This window comes from Dunckerocampus dactyliophorus, chromosome 1 (genome assembly GCF_027744805.1).
Source record: "Dunckerocampus dactyliophorus isolate RoL2022-P2 chromosome 1, RoL_Ddac_1.1, whole genome shotgun sequence".
In the NCBI taxonomy this organism is placed as follows: domain Eukaryota; kingdom Metazoa; phylum Chordata; class Actinopteri; order Syngnathiformes; family Syngnathidae; genus Dunckerocampus; species Dunckerocampus dactyliophorus.
In genome coordinates, this window is record NC_072819.1 from 19,729,294 (window position 1) to 19,752,955 (window position 23,662).

At 39.9% G+C, this 23,662-nt stretch overlaps 1 protein-coding gene across 7 annotated transcripts in view; it reads right to left on the reverse strand.

Moving 5' to 3' along the window:
• Nucleotides 1–6,032: 6,032 nt before the first annotated feature.
• soga1 (suppressor of glucose, autophagy associated 1) overlaps nt 6,033–23,662 on the reverse strand; it is a 111,111-nt gene continuing 93,481 nt past the window's right edge. For 6 of the 7 annotated variants that reach the window (XM_054784234.1, XM_054783357.1, XM_054781666.1 and 3 more), the window contains 9 exons: nt 22,935–23,084; nt 22,759–22,860; nt 18,404–18,456; nt 18,201–18,315; nt 15,634–16,209; nt 14,962–15,229; nt 14,669–14,887; nt 13,437–13,834; nt 6,033–12,499 (listed from right to left, as the gene is read on the reverse strand). In XM_054784234.1, the coding sequence (XP_054640209.1) occupies nt 12,356–12,499; nt 13,437–13,834; nt 14,669–14,887; nt 14,962–15,229; nt 15,634–16,209; nt 18,201–18,315; nt 18,404–18,456; nt 22,759–22,860; nt 22,935–23,084 (2,025 nt within the window). In that variant the 3' untranslated portion in view covers nt 6,033–12,355. The remainder of the gene's footprint in view (nt 12,500–13,436; nt 13,835–14,668; nt 14,888–14,961; nt 15,230–15,633; nt 16,210–18,200; nt 18,316–18,403; nt 18,457–22,758; nt 22,861–22,934; nt 23,085–23,662) is intronic. The other variant, XM_054785912.1, reaches the window with a different exon arrangement.

Here is a 23,662-nt window from a genome sequence, read left to right on the forward strand (position 1 = left end):
AAAAAAGCAATTTCGTGACAGCTGCGGCACTGAAAAAACGGCCGAAAATTGACACCTCGGAAAAGTTAGGTTTTTTGCCATCTTTGGGTCCTGCCGGGACCCCCGATGAATGTGTGGTGGGTTTGGAGCACCTCCCGGACCGGAAAAGTGTTGTTTCAGCAACTTGAAAAAAATGCGATTTCGCGACAGCCTGAAAACTGAAAAAACGGGTGAAAATCGACCCCTCTGAAAAGTTGTTTTTTTTTGCCATCTTTGGGTCCTGCCGGGAACCCCGATGAATGTGTGGTGGGTTTGGAGCACCTCCCGGACCGGAAAAGTGTCGTTTCAGCATCTTGAAAAAAATGCGATTTCGCAACAGTCGCAGCACTGAAAAAAACGAGTGAAAATCGACCCCTCTGAAAGTCTGGCACAGGAAAGGGAGTGCCGGAATGCCAAACGGAAATGGTGCAAGTCAAAGATCCAAATTCATTGTGAGGTTTACAAAGAAAAACTATGTGTTTTCAACCAAACTTTGCCAGAACAAGGGAGAAATCTGAAATCACCACCAACTCGTAACAACTCTCGTATACTGTTTGCTCCAGTTAACAGATGAACAAACCCTGCAGTTTCACTGCCCTTACAACTCATCTCTACATCTAAGTGCAATGAATTTGCAACATACTGTATAAAAATCACACTCTTTGCCACAACATAAATAACTATTCTGCAGCCAGCTAGACACCTCGATCTGTCACATTTCACAACTGCCATTGCCAAAATAGTCAAAGAGATTATCTGCAGTCTGAGTCCATCAACGTGCTGCTTTAACGAGTTACCTACTAAATTTTTCAAGTCCGTGCTGAGCAGTTTGCTGCCACAACTCACTCATCCAGTTAACATCTAGCTTTAGACTGAAACATTTCCAGAAGCCCTAAAAACTGCTGTCATTAAGCCTCCTTTTGATGCCACAGTGCTAAACAAATAAAGGTCCATATCAAACCTGCCATTCTTGGGGAAAGTCTTGGAAAAGGTTGTATACCGACTGCTTACTGACGTTCTCCTCTCTAATAATGTGTTTGATACCTTCCAATCAGGCTTTAGCCCCCACAGCTGCAATGTGTCCTACCACAACTACCCTATGTAGACGACACTCAGATCTACATGTCAGTGACGGCCGGTGAACATGGTCCTGCAGATTTACTTTGTCACTGCATCAAACAGATCAGTGTGTGGATGCAAAACAACTTTCTCCAGCTAAACAGACAAAAATGAAATCATTGTCTCTGGCCCACAGAAACAAAGAGAGAGTGTTATCAGTCACATTGAGACTCTTTTTCTAAAACCTAATCATCAGGTTAGAAATCTAGGCGTAATGATGGACTCAGATCTGAACTTTAACAGCCACATTAAATCAATTACATCATTAGCTTTTTACCACCTAAAAAAACATTGCCAAAATCAAGGGAATAGTGTCTATACCAGGTTTTGAGAGACTTATCCATGTCTTTGTCTCCAGCAGGCTAGACTACTGTAACAGCCTTTTCATCGGGCTCACCAAATGAGCTGTAAGTCCTGACTAGAACCAGGAAATATGACCATATTAGTCCAGCACTCAGGTCTCTGCACCTGCTCTGGACAGCTCTGCTTGTGTACAAGTCTCTTCATGGCCTTGTGCCAAAGTACATCTCTGACAAGTTCGAGCCACATAAACCATCTCGATCTATGAGAAGCTCAGGTAGTGGTCTCCTGCGGGTGCCCAGAGTTAAGATTAAACACGGTGTGGCTGCGTTTCACTTTTGTGCTGCCAAAATCTGGAACAGTCTTTCAGAAGGTGTGCGACAATCCTCAACTTTGGCAATGTTCAAATCCAAGCTGAAAACACTATTCAACTGTGCATTTCACCTATTTTATCTATTTTTTATGGAATGACTTATGGAATTTATCCAATGATTTTAGAATGATTTTATGGTTTTATGGAATGATTTTTATGAAGTGATTTTACCCTTCTTTTCTGTAAAGCACTTTGAATTAGCTTGTGTATGAATTGTGCTCTATAAATAAACTTGCCTTTCCTCTCCTATTCTCCGAATAAACAAGAAATTGTTCAGAAAATGAAAGAAATGTCTCTCTCTGCAAAGACAGTCAAGGATAGGACCAATAGAATGGCAACAAATATCACCAGTAGGCACGATGATGACATTAATTCAGCGCAAGCATATTCAGTTGCCTGTGATGAGTCAAGTGATGTACAATATTGAGCAGACAACACTAATATGCAGATGTATGATGGCTTTTTTATGTTAAAGTTGGCTACGTTTTGTTTTACTTTTACACAAACTTTTACAAGAACGACTCACTCAAAAAAGGCCTACATAGTTGAGTGTTGAAATGATTTTAAAATAGGCCTACACATGCACTCTGCACTTCTGTTCGTTGAATTCTGTTGCTGGAACAGGTAAAATTTACAAAAATTTACAAAATTTACAAAATTACAACTTTTAAAAGTTTATAAGCTGTGTAATGTTTGTGGCTCCAGACTATTTTCTTTTACTCAAAGAAGAGGCAAAATGGCTTTTTTGATGGTAAAGTTGCCGACCCTTGAACTATACCATAAATAGAGTAAAAAAGTGATTATTTTTTAATGAGTTATATCTTCTAAAAAATACAGAAGGTTGAAAAGTATTGAAATTGTGAGGTTCTGTGTAGCACTATTGGATCCCAAGATGCAGAGGTGACAAAAGGTGAGTGCAGGCAGCCTTCCTTTGATGGAGCTCCAGGAACCAAAAACTACGGTGCCAAACAAATAAAAAGGGCACCATGAGAAAAAGTGCAAAAAGGAAAAATAATAATAACACAAACTACCCTGGCGGAGCTACTGTACGTGCAACTGAAGAAATAGGCTGGACTGGATGGCACATGTCCAACAGCAGGCTAGTGAGAACAATAGGAACAATGGCAGCACGTGGCAGGCAAAATCTACCAAGAGGAATCACCGAGTGCCATCCAGTGGCGACAGGTGAGCATAAAAGGGTGATGCAAATGGCGAACAGCTGTCCACGTGCTGTAGCTCTGCCTACCTTTAGGAGCACTAAACAAGAAACACAAAAGCAGTAAATATAACAAAGAAAAAGCAAGAAAGACAGCAACCATAAAATGACAAAAAACAAACCAGTGTCACAGCAGAGCGACAGTACTCCCCCCTACTCAACAGATCAACAGACACCACTTGGCGGACCACCTGGCTTGTGCGGGAACCTGCGATAAAAATGGTCTTGTTGATAATCAGAACAGGACATCTAAGAACGGTCCTCCCAGTCGATCAGAAATGGAACACCCCTGCCCTGCCACCTGGTGTCCAGGGCCCGGTTTAATCCGGCAAAAAGGTTTAATCTGGATAAAATTGATACGGATTTGGTGTCCTTTTTTTTTTTTTTGCTATCCACGATCACGTAATCCACCTTACTTTTGAAGTGGTTTTTCAAAGCAACATCGGATTGGATCAATATGATCCAGATAGAAACTTTTCAGGATCACCAAATCTGGATAACCAGTGTTAAAATAGGATAGGAAATCACAATGTAGAACTATAGATATGTAAAAAGCAACAAGTAGAATAGCCATTGTGGGGTCAATACAAGTTTATTTTTATTTTAAATGAAAATACACACACACACACAGACACACACACGCACACACACACACACACACACACACACAAACACCTGAGACCAACAAGAAATAAATAAAAATAACTTTGCCATTGCCTTGTTATTCTGTTTTATAATTGCATGCATCGCTAAAAAAATAATCTAAAAACAAAACCAAAATATTTTTGATTGTGATGAATATACTGTACATTAATTTGTGACAGAAATAAATATATTATTTGTGGTCAATATCTGTTAGGGGATTATTTTATGAGGCCAAACTCTACTTTGCTGTAAGGCTGAATAGCTTATAAATCACTGTAGCCTGACAGATGAACAGATGATACCTTATGAATAAATAGGATATCTTGTAGGCCAGTGGTTCCCAAACTTTTTACAGTCGTGTACCCCTTCAGACATTTGACCTGAAGCCATGTCCCCCCTACCCCTACACACCTTAAAAACATCAACGTTTTTATCTGAATTACCTTGAAACAGTGAACGTAATTAATTGTTTAATTAATTTTATAGTAAAATAGTCAAAAATGTGTATTTTGCATGGTGACATTTTGATACAAATTTGACATGAGCACTGATAAATAGATAAGTAATCATGCTACATATCTTTTATTTCTTTCTGATGTTGGCGTCCTTCTGTTTGATTGGCTTGAATTTGTGCATCACTTTTTTGTGCACTCACGATGGATAAGGTTTACGTCTGCATGTTAATTTAACACCCAATTCAAGAGGAACCTTTATTAATCATGGTAAAGCAGTATCCGAAGTACAAAAATACATACAACCAATGATAAAGCCTCATTTTGGCGGGAATCCCTACTGACAGTGACAGGCTTTCACTGCTGCTCTATGCGGTGATTGGAACACCAATATAAACAAAATCTTCAAGATTAAACACTCTTAATTCACAAAATAATCATCAAACTTGTTTATATAATGCACACAGAGCATCAATCCTTTCTGCTGCATTCTCCTAAAGCCGTGAGCCATTCAGGTGAGTGGCACGAATAGTTTTTCATTTTTATTCATGTACCTCCATCACAATTGCCGTACCCCTGAGGGTACGCGTACCCAACTTTGAGAACCTAGGCTGTAGGCTATACTGCATGATCCAAAAAAGTATTATTTGATACAATTCCAAAGTTTCATTACATTTTCGGTTTGAAATCCACACAGAATCCACCCTTCCCTTCTGATCGGATCAGTTTAATCCAGATTTTTTGCATCCCAAAGTGATCCCAATCCTACTTAAAAGTTCTGAAAAAACAGGAGGTTTGATCCAGATCAAAACCAAAATTGGATTACGTGATCTCCATATTCTGTTTTTTCTTTTGAAAAACCCATTTTCACAACTGAAAAACCCATTTTAAAGATTTGATCCAATCTGTATTCGAAATCTGAGCGGATTAGTTTTGAAAAACTGGGCCCAAAATAACCTTGACAGTGAAGGCAGCATTGCCCTCCACTTGCTGAGGGGGCGGTAGAGGCACTGACGGAGGACTAAGAACACTGGATGTAACTGGTTTAAGGCAGGACACATGGAAGTGGGAAGCTTCAGACGAGCAGTCACTGTCTTGATTATCCGCTCCTGATCAAAATCCATCCCCAAGGCCTAACGTCTAAAGTGCAGTTTTGTTTTGAAGGAGACGAGGTCTTTAAATTCGTTTTTCGGCAGATGCCGTCTGATGGTTATTGCGCTGCAGTCGGCACCAGTAAAGGCCTTAATTTGGGTGGAAGACCGCACTGTGTCTTGATGGACAGCCAATCGGATCCTCCGGCTCAGCGCAGGTGTGATTTTTTTGTGTCTACCGCTTGACTTTTTTGTTCCATAATGCTCAGGATCTTTCAAAAAATGTAGAATGACTGATTTACTGCTCCCAACCTCAGCAGCAATGGCACGCTGCGAGAGGTCTTGCTTATGCAGCTCAACAATCTGACCATGTTCAAAAAGAGAAAGCTTCTTTGCTTTAGCCATCAGGAGGGCATGACAGTGTGAATGCCTGACAGAAAATGAAAACTTTGAGCAGATTTTGGCTTATTCAGCCTGTGGTATTAAACTTTTGATCAGCTGATAAACAGCCTATTTCAGTTTAATTGTTGTTTTCAATGAATTACTTTCTCAAAATGTTTTTTTGTCTCACTCCCCCTTCTTGCTTTTGCATATTGTAGCTCTACTTAAAACCTCATTAAGATCCAAATGTGCAAAACGCAAATTCTAGCAATTTTTCAACTGGTCTTAAGATTTTGATCAGGAGTGTATGTAAACGGGCAAAGACAAGTGGGTAAGACGAAAGCAGTGTTCAGTAGAAATCGACAACAAGCCAAAATGGCGGCGTAAACACAAACAGATGAAGGGAAAAGACAACCATGGCACAATAATAAAATAAACCCGTGTGAAAATTCAGACATTTATTTGTGAAGTCTATGACAAACAGTGGGCATTTATATCTTGTTTTACAAGCTACATCAGTCAGAAGATGAAACAAAAATATCTCAATCATTTTTAAAAGCCCTCTTGGGATGACTGGTCTCACCTTATTTTTTTTTCAAAATTGTTGTATTTTTGTGTGTTTTTCATCACCTTCAAAATGCACATACAGTGTATGTACACAGCAAATGCTCAAGTGTGGTCAATAAAGAGAGAGAGCTACATATTTCTACAGCGATCCCATCTAGACCAGCTGTTGACATTCAGCATTTCTCAAAACAAAAATCCCAAATAACTTAAGAAAACTACAATACACCAGAATCATATTCCTTATTTTTCTTATTTAGCTGTCATTGCATTCTTCTTTTAATCAAGCATTTTTTTAAGAGTCAAGCATATTATATTGGTAATATTCCTAGCTAGTTTACAGTCAGTCTTTCGGCATAAACCCAAATATTAACACTACGAACTTCTAGCTAGAAGTTAATGTACATATTGCCAATAAATGTGGATACGTGTACAAAAAACAAACTTGTGACGTGACTACTAAAAAAAAATCAGTTCATTCATTTTTAAATATGTGAGCTGTAAAAGTGACATTTTATTAATCCATTGACTAATAACCTGATAACGTCAAAACTCAAAGAAAGGCAGATGTGATGTGAAAAATGATACCAATTGTCACCCTTTTTGAGGTATGTCACCGCAACAGCTCTTGTCAGGACTAAAAAATATAAGCTCAAACATTTATGACATGCGTCTCTGCAATGTACTGTATGTTCTTCTCATTTCTTGAATCTACTATCATAAGAAGATGGATCCTTACTAGGAACAACAACAGCAATTTATGAGAATCTTCAAAGTGTTTTAATGAGGTTATTTGATATCTCATGTCTTTATCAGAGCAATGTTATTTGCCACTACAAGTAATATGTCGTTGTGGTCCAAAAAGCACCATTTAAAAAAACACGGCCAATTACAAAAAGTGGATAAATAGAAGGGTTGGAACACTTATACAAAAAAAAAAAAAAATATATATATATATATATATATATAGTTTCCAGAAATAACACTGGTATAAAACGTGCACTAGATAAACTATTGTATTCCTGTAAACCATTTGTTGTTGTTGTCCCTCCACTGTGGTAAAATATACAGTACTTTAGTGTACCTTTTATTGTGCATAAAAAAACAAAACAAAAAACAATCTTGGTCAATGAAATTAAAGGCCTGCGGGGTTTGTTTTTTTCTACATGGAGTCCAGTTTTGGTGTGAGACATTTTGACAGGCACTTTATAAATATGGAATGAAAGCTAGATAGACAGCATGTTTTCCCAAAGAAAAGACTATGCATTGACATAATACACAAGCTCACTGCTGTCCTTTCTCCTCATATTGTATGATTTGTTTTTTCCAACAAGAGCGACAGCATACAGTATATTTTAACTCAAACAACTACAGAAATGTAATTCTTTTTTCTGAAAAAGCTTAAGCTAGCAAGAGTTTGAGGGTGCTTTCACACTAGCACTCTTTGTTGTGTTTTAATCAACTCTGTTTAGTTTTCTCCCTTGGTGCCAAATCACGACAAAGAACAAATGAACCCATCGGATAAAACCCTAAATGACATAATGCTTACATAATTACAAGTAATAAACATGAAACCAATGACTTGCCTATCGCGGATTAGCATGTTGGCAGTGAGGTTGTCTTCATGTTTTCAGTGTGAAGGAGCATAAATGATCTGCGACGTGTACGTTGCTGGTGTGCCATAACCTGCTAGATTGTTCACATAAATAATTACATTTACTACAAACATATGCTTACTTGTCCAAGTTGTGTTTAGCAGCGCTATATTGTCTGTCAATATTGCATTTGAAAATGTAACAGGCTACTGTGGTGGAATGGTGTTATTCTCCTGGCGTGCTTCTTTTACTTTGAAGGACTGACTTTAAGAGCTACAGGATGTGTGCCAATATGAGAGTGTTGCTGAGCAGAGCTGTTGTTTTTTTCATGAAGGATATAATATGGGAAACCGATTAGGCAAAGTAAAGAAGGGCAAACCTACAGTAGTTTCCTGGGAAAAACAGGATGGTTGACGGGTACGGTTTCACACACAATGGTACGCCAGTCTTCCTGTATACATTTTTGCCCAGCGCGATGTCAAATAGTTTTCTCTGATGCATTTTCTGCTGCCAATACAGCGAAGGAGGACGCTGGCATGCCAGCATGCAGCGTGTGAATGCGCAGGTTCACGCTTTTTTATTATAGTAACTATATTGCACAACTTTGACATTTTAACACTTATCCATCAAAAAAATTAATAAATTGGAGCAAAAACGTATTTATGCAAATCTTTGAAGTATGTCTATCTCGTTGTGGCCATCAGATGGCAGTGCTGACATGAGTACTCACGCAAGGACTGCGGTGACGTTTACATCTGCTAATGTTAACCTAATTATGAATATTTCATATTGCATTTTATTCCTGGTGCTCGTGTGAGCATATCTAGTGTATTTCTTCGTCTGACAATCTGACAATCTATCTCGCTTATAGATGGATAATATCATCAGGGAATGCTCTTTTTTTCAATTTTCCTCTGGAACTTCATAGGTTCTCAATAAATGGTGACGCCATCTCCGAATTAATTAACCAAGCAGTGAAACAGTGGCACGTCCATAGCTGATTTGAAGCTGAAAACTTGGACGTAACATAGTCCCGACCAGGGTATGAGTTTAGCCTCGGTTGCCATGGTGATACAGATGCTTTAAAAGAGAGCTACCTTCGCTGAACACGCATTCCGGCTTTCGACGCAACACAGCTCGCTAACCCACTAGACTTGCTTTGCAGAGTACACCCTATAAGTGTGAAAGCACCCTAAAAAAATGAATAAATAAGTAAATAACAGGAATGGAGAGCAATTTTCAATAAAGTCAGACAACCTCTGTTCTTAAAACTAGTATATTTTTACTGGTTTCAGAGTTAAACTAGAAAGATATCCTCCTGAGACCCAGCAATTAATTTTTGTCCTCTGTAAGGGACAGACATTTTACAGCCTGATTTCATATACAAAACCTCCTAAAAGAATATAAAATGCCGTGCATTCTGGGCTTTGTTGGGGTTGGGATTTGTCCAGTGAAATACTTTTTATACCATCTCAAAATGGCTGCCAGACCAACCAGCATGCACTGTTGCCAACTCCTCAGTAAGAAAAATTGCTATTAGCTGTCCTAGAAGTTGCTAGATTATGCCATTGGCTGATTTGCATATTATTTGCATTATTTGTATATAATGTAACATATGCTGTAGGAAAAAAGAATAACCTCTAGGAGAGACCACAGAGTGAGTAACAACATCTTAATTATGACTAGAACTACAAATAAACTTGATTCTTGATTTGTTCATTTAAAATTGGCCATCACTTCATCAAAATAAAAATAATAAAAATAACTTAAGAATAATTTTAAGTGTAATAATTACATCTGGACTCGCCTCTAGACCCGCTCTCTACAACAGGGCGAGATCCAACCCGGGGTCATCGCACCTCTCGCATGCGTGATTCATGGATGTGTGGAGCTCCACTATGCTCTCAGTGTGCCGCGGTAGCTGACTAACGGCTTGTGAGTGCTCTGGGGCGGGGAAGACCTCTGAGCAGCACCAGCTACTGCTCAGTGAGAACAAAAAGTGCAGCTCAATAGATGCTTTCACTTTTAAGTCCCCAAATACCAGAAAACTCTCCAACCCTGCCAGAAAAAGTCGCTGGATTTGTTGCTAGTCTCTTTTGAGGAAATATGTTATCAAGAGGGTTTGGAATGTCTTCAGATTTAGCAACAAAGTCACCAAGTTGGCAGCACTGTCAGCATGTGTTATGGGCAGTGTTATTACATTTATCCACTTATTTGGTTTTTACAAGTAGAAAGTCGTGTTTAATTGATAGTATGAGGTGGTTTGGCAACATGTAGTCATTTTTACGATACTGAAAGCAACACATTTTACCAGTGTCCTCTGTGCTGGACATGTGGACTTATGCCAACCATCCATCTTCTTCCGCTTATCCGAGGTGGGTTCCGGGGGCAGCAGCCTAAGCAGGGAAGCACAGACTTCCCTGTCCCCGGCCACTTCGTGCAGCTCCTCCCGGCGGATCCTGAGGCGTTCCCAGGCCAGTTGAGAGACATAGTCTCCCCAACGTATCCTGGGTTTTCCCCGAGGCCTCCTACTGGTTGGACGTGCCCTGAACACCTCCCCTGGGAGGCGTCCAGGGGGCATCCTGACCAGATGCCCAAGCCACCTCAGGAGGAGCAACGATTCTCCTCCAAGCTTCTTCCAGATGACAGTGCTTCTCACCTTAGCTTTAAGGGAGAGCCCAGCCACCCTACGTAGAAAACTCATTTTGGCTGCTTGTACCCCAATCTTGTCCTTTCAGTCGCTACCCAAAGCTCATGACCATAGGTGAGGACAGGAACGTAGATCGACCGGTAAATTGAGAGCTTTGCCTTCAGGCTCAGCTCCCTCTTCACCACAACGGACCGAAGTAGAGTCCGCATCACTGCAGACGTCACACCAATCCGCCTTTCGACGTACGCCAACTGTATTAATTTTTCATATAAAATGGTGATGGTGGTTGATGCAACAAATGCATCACAATGCAGAAATGCATGTGTGTAACCCTTCTTACAGTATCATTCATAACATGACTGAAAGCGTGTGGCATGAAACAAAGAAAAGTCCACACTGAAGGTTTTTTTTTCATGTCTAGTTTTAAGATATAACTGTAAAATGTTTGATTTATATAGTCTTTTTTCTTGACATCATAACAGCATAAAAGATGATAGATGAAATAATTAAAATGGAACTAGATACTGCTGCCCACTGCAAAGGCATAAAAAAAAAGATTTAACTCTCAAAAACAAAGTTGTGTCTCAAGAGGATATTACTTCTGGTGAGTGGCAATCAAGATGAATTTGCAGCATTAATTGAAAAACATTAGACTGAATTTTAGAAGGAAGTTGTCTGACATCTTGGAAAAAACCCATCTGGTTTCTATTACCAATGCAGCCCACTACAGCAGTTATAGGAGTAGCACTTTGTTTATAGAGAGACCCAACACATCCACTATTGGCAAGGAGAGGGGTTATTCAATTAGCTTATCACTGCTTGACATCAGCGAAGAAATAAAACAGGCACTTTTTTTGGTTTTTACCTGTGGTCACATAAATAAGAATGCAAACTGAGGGCTTACAGCTGATGCCGTTCTGCTTACATGTACAAAGACATGTCACACAGTGGTCCCCATATTTGGAGCCATTTAATAAAGCCTTATTTGACTTGTATTCAAAGTCTCACAAATGTCAATTAAGGCTGCATTCACACATGTGGTTCGGTAAACAGGTAGGGACCAAAAATGTACAAAAAGATACTTAGCGCACACTTTGACGCGGTTCGCTTAGCATTCACACTGGGAATTTTGTCATGGTACCAAAGAATGTATGCATAAAGTGAGGACTTGATTGGGCAGCTTTTGTGGCATATGTAACTGGTTGCTGGGTTGAATGCGTAGGTTACTTTTATATTCTGCTCTTTTTGCATGCTTCAATTTCATGAAAAGCTTCTAAAATATACCTCTAAAGAGCTTTACTGTCAGACACACCGAGGGGGAGAGCAGAGCAGAGAGCCAGCACATCCAGCGCATTTTCTCTTACATATTTGTCATTTCTGAAAGCTCTTTGATGTAATTTCAACAAAGGTCTGTGTCTTTGGTTCATCTAGTGCTCAAATTTGAGCTCAAGTGAATCGAACCACACCAGAGGTTACTTACAAGCAGTTTGTTATGGCAATCATGGCACCAGAGATCCTTTTAACCTAACCAGACATGACCAATGTGAACGCACCCTAATAGTCTTGTCGATGGGGTACAGCACCAGCTAAGTGCATACAATAATGTTGCTTGCAGGATTCTACAAAGGTCTTGTCTGCGCTTTTACTGCATGCAGAGCAGCGCATGCGGAGAACAACATTCTTTTTATTTAGCTCCACCTATCAGTGGTCTTAAATGACATAAATAAAATAGTAAAAGGTGGAATAGTGAGGGTTGAGAGGTGATATAGTAGGTCCATAGTGGTCTTTTCTTTCATAAAGTGTGACTGCTGGTACTGTATGTCTGTAATAGCAATGTGTATTATGTTTGGCAGTGCATGTATGCGGCAGGTTACATTAAGTGATGGGAGGGAATGTGTGAGGGCAGTGGTGTGCACTGTTTGACAGAATATGTTGTGTAGAAAGAAGTGTGTCACTCTGTCAAAATGTCTCCCTTCTCCTCGACGGAGGGCGAGGACTCGTGCGTGCGGTGTTTGCACTGTCCCAGTGAGTTGCGAGAGCCTCGAGAAGGTCTGCCGAGACAAGAGGACTGAACGATGCAGTCACAGGGTCCATCCTAGGAGATGAAAGCAAACAATAACTCACTTTGTACCAACCTCTTTTACACAGAGATATAGCAAAATTATTTATGCATCTGTTCCATTATGACCCTGGGTCATAAGTTTTGTTTGTGTTTTTGATTGCAGCCAATTTGGTGCAGGTGTGTTTTTGTTTCCTTTCTTTTTTGTTTGGAGAACTCCAGCTTCCCTGACCCAGCCCTCCATACGAGGCAGAGAGGGCCCACTCCTCAGGGTTTTATTACATTTGATATTCATATAAGCTAGTCTGTTTAAGGCAAAATAAGGTTCGGACCTTCACTGTGGAAAAAAATTGCGTAAGCGGACCTTACTCAATTTTAATTTAGAGACACTTTGTGTAATTTGCGTGTGTAATTTTGACTTGTTAGTGTGTGCAATTAAAATGAGAGTCATTAAAGCCCAATGCCTATTGTGCATTTGCACTCTTCCTTTTTGACTGGAAGGGTTTGAGTGGCCGTGCGCCCACAGTTTCCGATAAGTGGCGTGACATTCATTTTGGGAACTCATTTGGCAAGAGGAAGTGTTTCCTCCACTTGAGATAGTTGATGTACCCGTATCTGACATGTTCACCCCTAAATCTTCTGATGTGTCTGTTTCCTGTGTGTGCATTACACGTGCACAGACCAGAAAATCTGGTGACGTCATCAATCTGTCTGAGTCATTTATGACCACTTTAGATGAAAAAAAAACAGTTTAGAGTCTGAGAAGGTGCAACAAAAAAATTGTGAGAATATGTCTCAAATGTACTCTGTGGAACCTGACTTGAACTTGAACGTGACAAAAGAAATCAGTGAGTTACTGTCACAGGTAATGCTAAGCTGACTTGAAATGGTCTTGATGAGACCTGAATAACTGAAATCATTCAAAGAAAAGAGCAGATCAAAGAGTAGTATGCTTTCAAATGAAAATCCTCACCTCAGTTCCATATCCTGCTGTGCTGTGATTTCCCGCCACATCCTTCCCTCCTCCCATGATACTGACCATCTCGTCCCCCGCCGTCTGTCTCATGAACCTCTTGTTAAAAATCCTGGTCACATTGTCGTTGCTGCCGCAAAGTCCAGCTAAGGCTCCGAGACCTCCCACCCCAGGCGGCAGACATTCCGACTTGGGCTCATCCACGCAGTTGAAGTCTCCGACAACGAGGGCATCTCTTTGCATCCTCTCTCCTTGCAGGGTAACGCCCTCCTTACGGCTGCTGCTGTTGCACACATTCTTGAAGAACTCCTGCACCAGGCCTCCATAGCGCTGAGTGTCAGAGCTGCAGACGGATGTGGGTTTTCCTGCAGCGTGAGGATGTCGTGCTGGACTTGCACCTAAAAACACACATTGATCTTCATCAGCTGTGGTTGGATTTCACACAGAAGCACATTCATGAAAGAGTATTTGTCTTGACATTTGAAGATTACTTGACAGATTTCCAAGAGTGGAGAGAGAATTTAAGTTAACACTGTAAGACTTCCTTTGATGTCGAACTTGATCATGATACATTTGGTGTTGGATAGCAAGTAAACCTGCAAAATTCAAACCGCGAAGTGGCAAGGGACGACTGTATATCTAAAGGCCGTAACATCTAGTTCAGGGGTCACCAACGTTTTTCCTTGTGAGAGCTACTTTTACAAAATGAAAATGGTCAAGAGCTACTCATTTTTGTAACATTTATTTTCAGAGCTTATTTTAAACCCAAACAAAGCGAATATGCTTGTTTTACCAGAACATTAACAAAATGCTGGTGTCCACAACTCACATTTTGTATTTCAGAATGCATTTCTTTCTACTGTTCTTTCATTATTAACTGAAAACCTGAATGAAAAGCAGGCTTGAGGGCACCTCATGTGGTTGTGGGGGGCTACCTGGTGCCCACGGGCACCACTTTGGTGACCCCTGATCTAGTTAATAAAAATGCCTTATTAAAAATAAGTCTTTAGACAATTTATGAAAGTCTTTGTAACCTAGATGGATAGATGGATAGATGGATAGATGGATAGATGGATAGATAGATAGATAGATAGATAGATAGATAGATAGATAGATAGATAGATAGACAGCTTTAACATGGGTGGCTGAAATCGAGAAGCTGTAGCTAGCTAGGTAGATACAGTAGATACTTTATTCATCTCCAAGATTAATTCACATGTACAGTATTTTACCTCCATCACCCCTCCAGAGTGACTCTGTGCTTCCAGCATGTTCCACCACGCTGAATAGGCTGGAGAGGCCGTCAGTGAGGCCGCTGAGCACAGGGCTGTCCCTGGTGGTGGTTGAGCGAGCCCAGGCTGAGCCTCCGCTTCCACTGATGGCTCTCTGCTGGAGGCTCCACAGGCTGCGGTCTCTGGATGGAGGAGCACCATCCAGTCTGGAGGTGGAGCCTAGAAGATTATATCAGAGTGAGTGTACAAAGAAAGTCTCTCAGAAGTGTCCTGTTATTGAGAAGTCCAAATACCAGAGGACACACGGCGTTGGAGCTTCGGAGAGCCAAATTTGGGTGAACAACAGGGCCTGTCAATTCGGCTGTGAACTTTATCCAGAGATGTCGAAATCTGTCGAGTTCGGGCTGACGCTAATGGCAATGTGGTTGCAGATGACGGTCGAGGGGACCAGGCTTTGGAGTGCAAACCTGTGCCTCTGCTGCTGGGGAGGGTGTCAGTTTGAAGCCCGATGCTGACACACTGAGTGGCGGTCTGCGTGGACCTGCTGGACAAGCCGACCACCTGGGAAATGAATGATTTTAACAAATTAAGATAATAGGTTGAGTTGCTAAAAATACTAAGGATGCATGATACGAGTCTCTTTCACACAGAGATCCTGCAAAATGTAGCACATCAGAACAATAGATCTGCCATTTAATTGCCTGTGCCTTTCACACAGAACTCAGGCAATATTGCTGCTTTCACACAGACAGCTTTTCTTTACAGGCAGTGGGAAAGTGGTTATTGTTACCCCTATATACTGTACATGAATATTGAGTAACTCCTTGTATAAAATGCAGAAAGGTAAAAAACTGTGCACTTTCACACAGCAATACACCATTTCATACGCCATGGCACTTTAATTTCATTAACAGGTTTAGTTTCCATTGCTAGTTTTGATTAAGTAATTCAATTTATGCACTTACTGGTTCTCTGCTGGATGTTCTCTCCAGAGATGAAGAGCGAATGGCCTGCCGTACACAGTTGGTCATCTCTTTCATGTCGTCACTCAAGTTAGCAGAAATCTCCCCCATTTCCAGGCTGTGAAACGGCGACGAGGTCATCCCATCAGACAAGCCGTTAGCAGCAGGGGATGCAACACCGTTGTTTACCACAGTGGCACCGACAGACAAGGTGGTGCATCCACTCCTGCTCTCCAGGATCTCTCTGTGCTGTTTGGATAGCGAGCTCAACCACTGCTCGTAAGAGGAGGAAAAGGAGGATGAGGGCTGCTGGAGGTCAGCCAGGCCCGCCTCAGAGACACTCAAGGTGGACGTTCTCTTCGTTCTCTCTTGCAGCTTTTCGGCCTCCTGTGTTCTTCTCTGGTGTTCCATGCGGCGGACAGCGGGGGGGCTGTAGTAAATCCGGATTCCGGTGCTTTCTGGAGCGGTATGGCTCCTCTGGACGGACTCCAGATCCAGTCCTGATCGCGCTAAGTTGGTGCAGGAGCTGCTAGCGCTGGGTCCATCCCAGGTCTTGCAGGTACTGCTGACCTCTGGTGACTACGAATGACCGGGAATTAAAATCAGTTCACATTTCAATTTGATCCAAGTAAACATAAAGTCATTAGGACCGTGATACTAATGTACGCAAGTACTTTCTTTCATTTCCCAACTCAAAATGAGAAATATTTTAAGGCATATTAATTTTTTTCTGAACTCTTCTCCAATGGACCTCTGAGTGAAGCAGCGTAAATGGGACAAAGTTCTTTTTGTGTTCACATTACCAGTTCTTTCTCTACATGAAATACAGCAATGGCAATGCAAATCTGGGCTACTTCTTCACATTGCACAAGTCAATGGAAGTGTTATGTCCAAGACTCGTGCTTGTGTGTCTCTTCCGGATGTGCGGACAGGACGTGATGTCAGGAATTCAGAGTTGAGTTTTAGCTGAGGTACGGTCACGACAGTAGCCCGTGTTATTATTATGATGATGACTATTATTATTATTATATTGTTATGTTATTATTCTGCCTTTTGTGAGATTGACGATTATAAAATAATAAATAAAGTCTGGTGCGTAAGTGACACTTAGTGACCAAAGTCGACTACAGTTCATTTTTGTATTGCTTTAAACTACTTGTATTTTAGTTCATTTAGAACATTTCTATTTAAAAAAAAATATCTTAATTTAGGCCAAGAATACATAACGTTTGCTTAAATACCGGTATGCATTTTTTTTTTTTTTTACTAATAATAGGCCGTAGTCAATCACAAAACAGCAATCATTTATTATTTACCATGATTAATTTTTGAAAAACCTCGATAGTGCTACTTTTGAACCACGATGGAGCAAGGGATGGGGCGGGTCAGAGGTGGTATCATGTCCATGAGGAAGGAAGTTTTTCCTTCAGGACATCATCAAAACTCAAAACTTCAAAAGCGACTGCTTGACCACCTCTTCTCTCAAAAGTGGAGCAAACAAGTGAGGGAGATAAATAAAATTGATTGATTTAAGTAAAAATGATACCAAAAAACAGCAAAAATGGAAAAAAGAAAAGAAAAGGCACAATGTAACGAGAAAAAGCTGAAATGTTATTATTAATCACTAAACTAATACTTTTTAGCCTTATTACCTGTATTCCACATGTGATTTTTTAATACATAGAATGATGATATTTTAATGTCACATTATGATGATGTAATTATTAAGATTTTTTCACAATTGATATAATAATCAGTATAATCAGTACAAAACAAGGGCCGTGCGGTGGCCGAGTAATTAGCATGTTGGCGTGTGTGGGTTTTCTCCGGGTACTCCGGTTTCCTCCCACATTCCAAAAACATGCATGTTAGGTTAATTAGAGACTCTAAATTGTCCATAGGTATGAATGTGAGTGTGAATGGTTGTTTGTCGATATGAGCCCTGCGATTGGCTGGCGACCAGTCCAGGGTGTACCTCGCCTCTCGCCCGAAGGAAGCTGGGATAGGCTCCAGCATAGCCCCGCAACCCTGACGAGGATAAGCGGCATAGAAAATGGATGGATGACAAAACAAGTTCAAGACTCTTCTGCCTTGTATTTAGCAAACATCAACAGTTTGTATTGTTTTTTTGAATTCGCTCATCTTGGTGCATTGTTTGAGTTTATGCATTATTTTAGCGGTTTGAAATTTACTAAATCAGCAAATGTATTATATTTGTGATTTAAAAATAAGGGATTGGTATGTTCTCAATACGCGGCATTATGAATTATCCTCACTGATCTTTTTTGCAGTACATTTAGCGAGTGAAGATTGCTTTTATAGTTTACTATATTTTATAGTTTACTATATTTTATATTACCCCATATCTCCACACAATAAGCTAGATATGGTAATACCAGTGAACAGTAAAGAGTGTGGTGTCATCCTTGATCAAGGTCAATAAGGAAATAAAGAGAACTAGTTTCCACACCCATTAGTGGAAGTGCACTGTAGGTTTGAAAGTACCCCTATTGGCACGGCTAAATAAAAGAAATCAAGAGTGAAAACACCTAAAATAACCACTTATTTACCTCATTATTCAGATAGGTCCAGTTCTTCTTGTTGCAGTCACTCAACTGTGTACCAATGAAAGGAGGCAGGGCTGCTAAATTGTCTGGGTTGTCCAGTGGTGCTGTGGATTTGGTCCTTGCAATAAAAACAATTTGAATTACAATGAAAATGTAATGTGCTTAAAACATTGTGTCCTGTGCATTTAATGCAGTTGAGTTGTTACCTTGTTCCACTGGTGACAAAGGTGTCTACAGAAGACTCCACCCTTGACTTTGACTGTAAAGAAGAAAAAAAATAGTTGCTTTTGCACAAACTGTCCAGGTGAGGGCGTTACAGTTAAACGTAAATGGCACAAAGGTACAGAATGAAAGGTGCTCATGGTTGTATGATGTAGTTATGTTGCAGAAGCTTGGACATTGGACCACATATTTTCTGACACATCTGATGCCCCTCCTTCATGTTCCAGTCTATTAACAATATAAACATAAACATAAATAAACTATCACTTGTGGAACTGTTTAGTATGTACAGGTAAGGAGTGCTCTGTGCCAAGGACAGCAGCAGCAAAACTTTGTATAACACGCCAGGCATCTTGCCAACTTTAAGACATATTAAGTGGTCATCTCTTGAACAGGTTTAGCTATCGTATTGTAATTGGACAAAGGGAGGAGCACTGATGCACAGCAACTTTACTGATCCTGTAAAAATGTGATTGTCCAAAATGTCTCATAAAAGTCTAGGTCACAACTGGACGTGTGTTTTTTTGACAGTGCGATTTTTGGTATTCTCCAAATTGTTTTTTCTTGTTCTTGGAGAAAGCAGTTGTGGTGACCAGGACTAAGGAATATTTGAACGTGCATTGGCCGCACTAATTACATATATGGGGTCGACATGTGGCGCACGACACACATAGGAGGTGTCCACAAGTGCGACGTACAAAAAAAACAACATTTTGGCCAAACCAGCAAAACGTACGAAAGACACACGTTGGACGTACAGACGACGCACAAAGACGTACAAAGCGTGTAAGTTTGTCTTGCAAGCTGAAAAAAACATAAGCGCTCTTAGAGTTTGTTTGACAAAGAACCTCTGCGGTCGGTTTGTGGCCATTCTACGGCTCGAAAATCAGCACGTCACACGTCCGTGCGTTTCTTGCGTTTTTTTGCACGTAGATCGGCCGTAGGAGCCTGTACAAGTGTTTGTGATCTAGACTTAAGATGATAACAAATGTAATTTAATTTAATTTAAAACAATATACATTTTATGAAATTGTAGTCTCATCAAATTACTTGAAAACACACACACACAAACACACACACACACACACACATATACTGTATATATATATATATATATATATATATATATATATATATATATATATATATATATATATATATATATATATATATATAGTTTTATAAATTAGTTGATTATTTAATTGTTAATACCAACAAAACTTCCCACATCTATATGGTTGTTTCAAGAAGATATTTTACTGTAACAATTTTATTTTATATTTTATTGTAACAATTAAACATGTAATGCTATGTAACAAACACTATATCTGATGTAATGTTCTTCTTCACAACCTAGTTGAGAGTGAATCAACAACAGCTCAACTGGTTGCACTCAAGTAGTACACTGCATTTTGCCTCAATACACAATACACTTAAGCACACAACCAAGACAGAACTCCAATGTTTGCGAGTCCCATGTTTAGGGTCCTTTGCTCCTTATACTATACTGTACATTGAATAAACTCATCTCAAACTCAACAAGCATTTTCTAGAAGAACTCGTATCAAAGGAAAAAAATTTTGAAAAACCGGCAGAGTGTCCGATTTTTTAGTAAGGACTCTCTGAATGTGGTTTTCTGAATTCAATTCAAATGAATTGAGGAATTATTGATGTGAAATGTGAGAAACCCATCTAATCTAAAGCCATCAAAATCACATCATCCAATGAGCTTCATTTGGTCTATCACCTAGGTTCCCAAAGTGGGGTACACGTACCCTCAGGGGTACGCCAATTGTCATAGGTGGTACGTCAATAAAAAAGAAAAACATACTAGCGCCTAACGTTGACAGTTACGAGTGCACCTGAACACCTCACAGGGCAGCAAGCATAGTCAGAACAGAAAGAAGTAAGGAAGCAAAGCAAGACGTTCTTCATTGATCTGTGAGTTTTATGAACAAATAAGTAAGTTTGATGATTTTGTTGTGCATTAAGAGTGTTAAATCTTGAAGATTTAATTTATATTGGTGTTCCAATCCCCGCACTGTGAAAACCTGTCAATCTATGTGTGTGTTAGAATGAGAGAGTGGGGATTCTCCTGAACATGAGGCTTTATCGCTGGTTGTATGTATTTTTGTACTTTGGATACTGCTTTATCATGATACTGCTTTATCATGTATCAAATCAATATGCAGATTTAAATCATAGCGATTGCAATTGGACAAAAGTGAAGCTGGAGTTCAACACATTCAAACGGAAGGATCCCAACATCCGGCTAAAATAAAAGATATGTAGGACGAATACTTATCTATTTATCAGTGCTCATTAGGGGTGTAACAGGTCACATGGATGTATTGAACCGTTTTGGTTCTGCATGTTCGGTTCGTTCCACTTGGATACTGTTTCGGTTGTATTTTATGCTATTTTTTTCATTAAATGTATTACTAGAGTGATCTAAGCGCCTCACGTGGAACTAAAGTCCTGAGCGAGTTTCCGCATGGATGCCTCTGAGTGTCGGACACTACTGACTGAGGGGGGGAATGCTAGTAGCTTGCAGGTGTGACAAATGGCATCAGGGCAAATGCAAGCGAGAAGCCTGAGCTGGAAGACCCTCCCATCTCACTACGGTCTCCTGTTTGGGAACACTTTGGCTTCCCTGTTAAACGTACGGATGGACAAAGGCAAGTGGATAAATCCAAAGTTGTGTGTCAACATTGTTACACGGATATCGGGTATGCTGCAGGAAACACGTCTAAGATGTTAGCGCACTTAAAGCGGCATCATCCGGCAGTGAATGTTACATCTTCAAGAAAGAAAACCATCTTAGTGCAAACACAGACAACTTCAGCATATAAACAACCTCTAGAAAGCAACTCTGACCGGGCCAAAGCAGTAACACTTGGTATTGGAGTTTTTATAGCCACGAGATTACGACCATATTCAGTTCTTGAGAGTGCTGGCTTTAAGTACAGTCATGGAACAAATGATTAGACCAACCTTGTTTCTTCTGTTTCTTCTTCATTTTAATGCCTGATACAACTAAAGGTACATTTGTTTGGACAAATAAAACAATGGCAACAAAAATAGCTCATAAGAGTTACATTTTTTGGCAGTACAGTGCTATAGCTATTCATGTAAAAACTTAAGCGATTTTGGTTATTATCAAGAAAACCATGGCAGTTGCTAGATATCAGCTCTTAAATTCAACTCTTATGAGCTGTATTTGTTATCATCATCATATTTATTCAAACAAATGTACCTTTAGGTGTACCAGGCATTACAATGGATCAATAAACTGAAAAACAAGGGTGGTCTAATCATTTTTTCATGACTGTAAGTTCTTGAACCTCGCTACAAAATACCATCACATCCTCACTTTTGCTAGAACGTTATACCAGCACTTTATGAAAAAGCTAAAAGTGATGTGCTATCACGTGTCCGCTATTTCACTTACGACAGATGGTTGGACTTCACGTGCAACCATCATGGTTGATTCACGTGCACGTCCATTACATTTCGGCACAATGTTTAAACAATTGTTTAAATACAACAGTTTATTTTATTATTATTTTTCTATTTAAAAAAAACTCAGAGTCTAATTTATTTGAAATATCACCCAAATGGGTCACTTTTATTTATTTAAAAAAAAAGTTATTTTTGCATTTTTAAAATAAAATCATTTAAAATATTTTTTTTCTGCCATTTTTGTACCAAAAATTAACCAAACCAAGCGCTTCAAGGAACTGAAGTGAACCAAAATTACATTTTAGTGTACCACTCCACCACTAGTGCTCTTTTATCAAAATTTGACCATGCAAAATACACATTTTTTAACCAGAATTACTTACTTACTATACAATTTAGTAACCAATTAATTATGTTCAATATTTTAAGTTAAAGAAGATTAAAAAGGGTTTATGTTTTTTAAGTGTGCAGGAGTAGGGTAGGAGTAGTGTGCCGTGTACCATCGCTTCTTTCTGAAGGGGTACGTGACGGTGAAAAGTTTGGGAACCACTGGTCTATCATAAATACATTCTAAACAGTTCTTTTTTTCCAGACCAGAGTTAGCTAGTTTTTCATACCTGACCATTTCGACTTCTTCATCAGAGTGGTAAGCGTCATTTGCTGTCTGACTTCTTCTTGAAGAAGACTGCAAGTGAGCAGTCGAAACGGTCAGGTATGAAAAACTACGTAGCTAACTCTCGTCTGAAAAAAAATAACTGTTTAGAATGTATTTAAGATAGACCAGTGGTTCCCAAACTTTTCACAGTCACGTACCCCTTCAGAAAGAAGCCGTGTCACTACTGACGTGAATCCACCATCACCATCACAGCACGTATACCTTAGCCTCTCTCAGCCTCTGCTCCAACTGAGTTCTCTCCTGGCTGAACCTCTCTAGCAGCTCCAACTTCTCCCTGCCCCAGTTCCTCTCGCCAATTTGAAGCTAATGGCAGACAGACAAGAAGAGGACATCAATATCCTCTCATAATCTAAAAACTATCACAAAAACACATTTACCTGCTTGGTCAGGTCCATCACAGCTGCATAGGACTCAGCCAGAAGGTGTTGGTGTTCTTCCCGCTCCCTCTTGAGCGCCACTTTCAGGTCAGGCGGCTCCACTGCATCAGCCAAGGACACAGCCGCAGCTTTGCCTGCTTTGGTCTCAAGCTGGAATTAAAACAAAAATCACAGAAATATGGTCAAATAAAGTACATTGAAAGGAAGGGTGGCAAACCTGTGGTCAGGGGTGCTGCCAGGAATTTCCTTCACCCATGGGCTACTCATTCACAGTTAGCGCACTCAGAAGTTTGTTAAGTTGTCTTACTCGGCAACGAAACAATAACCATAATAATAACAGTGCTGTCAAGAGAATAAAAACTGAAGATTAATTTATCATGATCTGTAATTAATTGATCTACTTAATCCTTTTTTGTAGTCTCACCTAAAAATTGCTGCGAAAAGCCCTCAACTTGAGGTCATTTCATTTTAAATTACATTATTATGGCAGATCAAAAGATTGGTATATAACAAAAAAGTGGCTTTATAAAGTCATTTAATAATATGAACAAATTCAAACAGATGCAGTCCTAAAACAAGGCATATCGCTCTACTCTCATTAATGATGCTGTCAGAGTGTTTTTGAAATGTACATATCCCATTCAGTGGACCACCAACGCTCACATTTTCCTCCATTTTTACATCTCCTCTCCGCTCTTCACCTTGTCCTTTCAACTAAAACGGGAGCC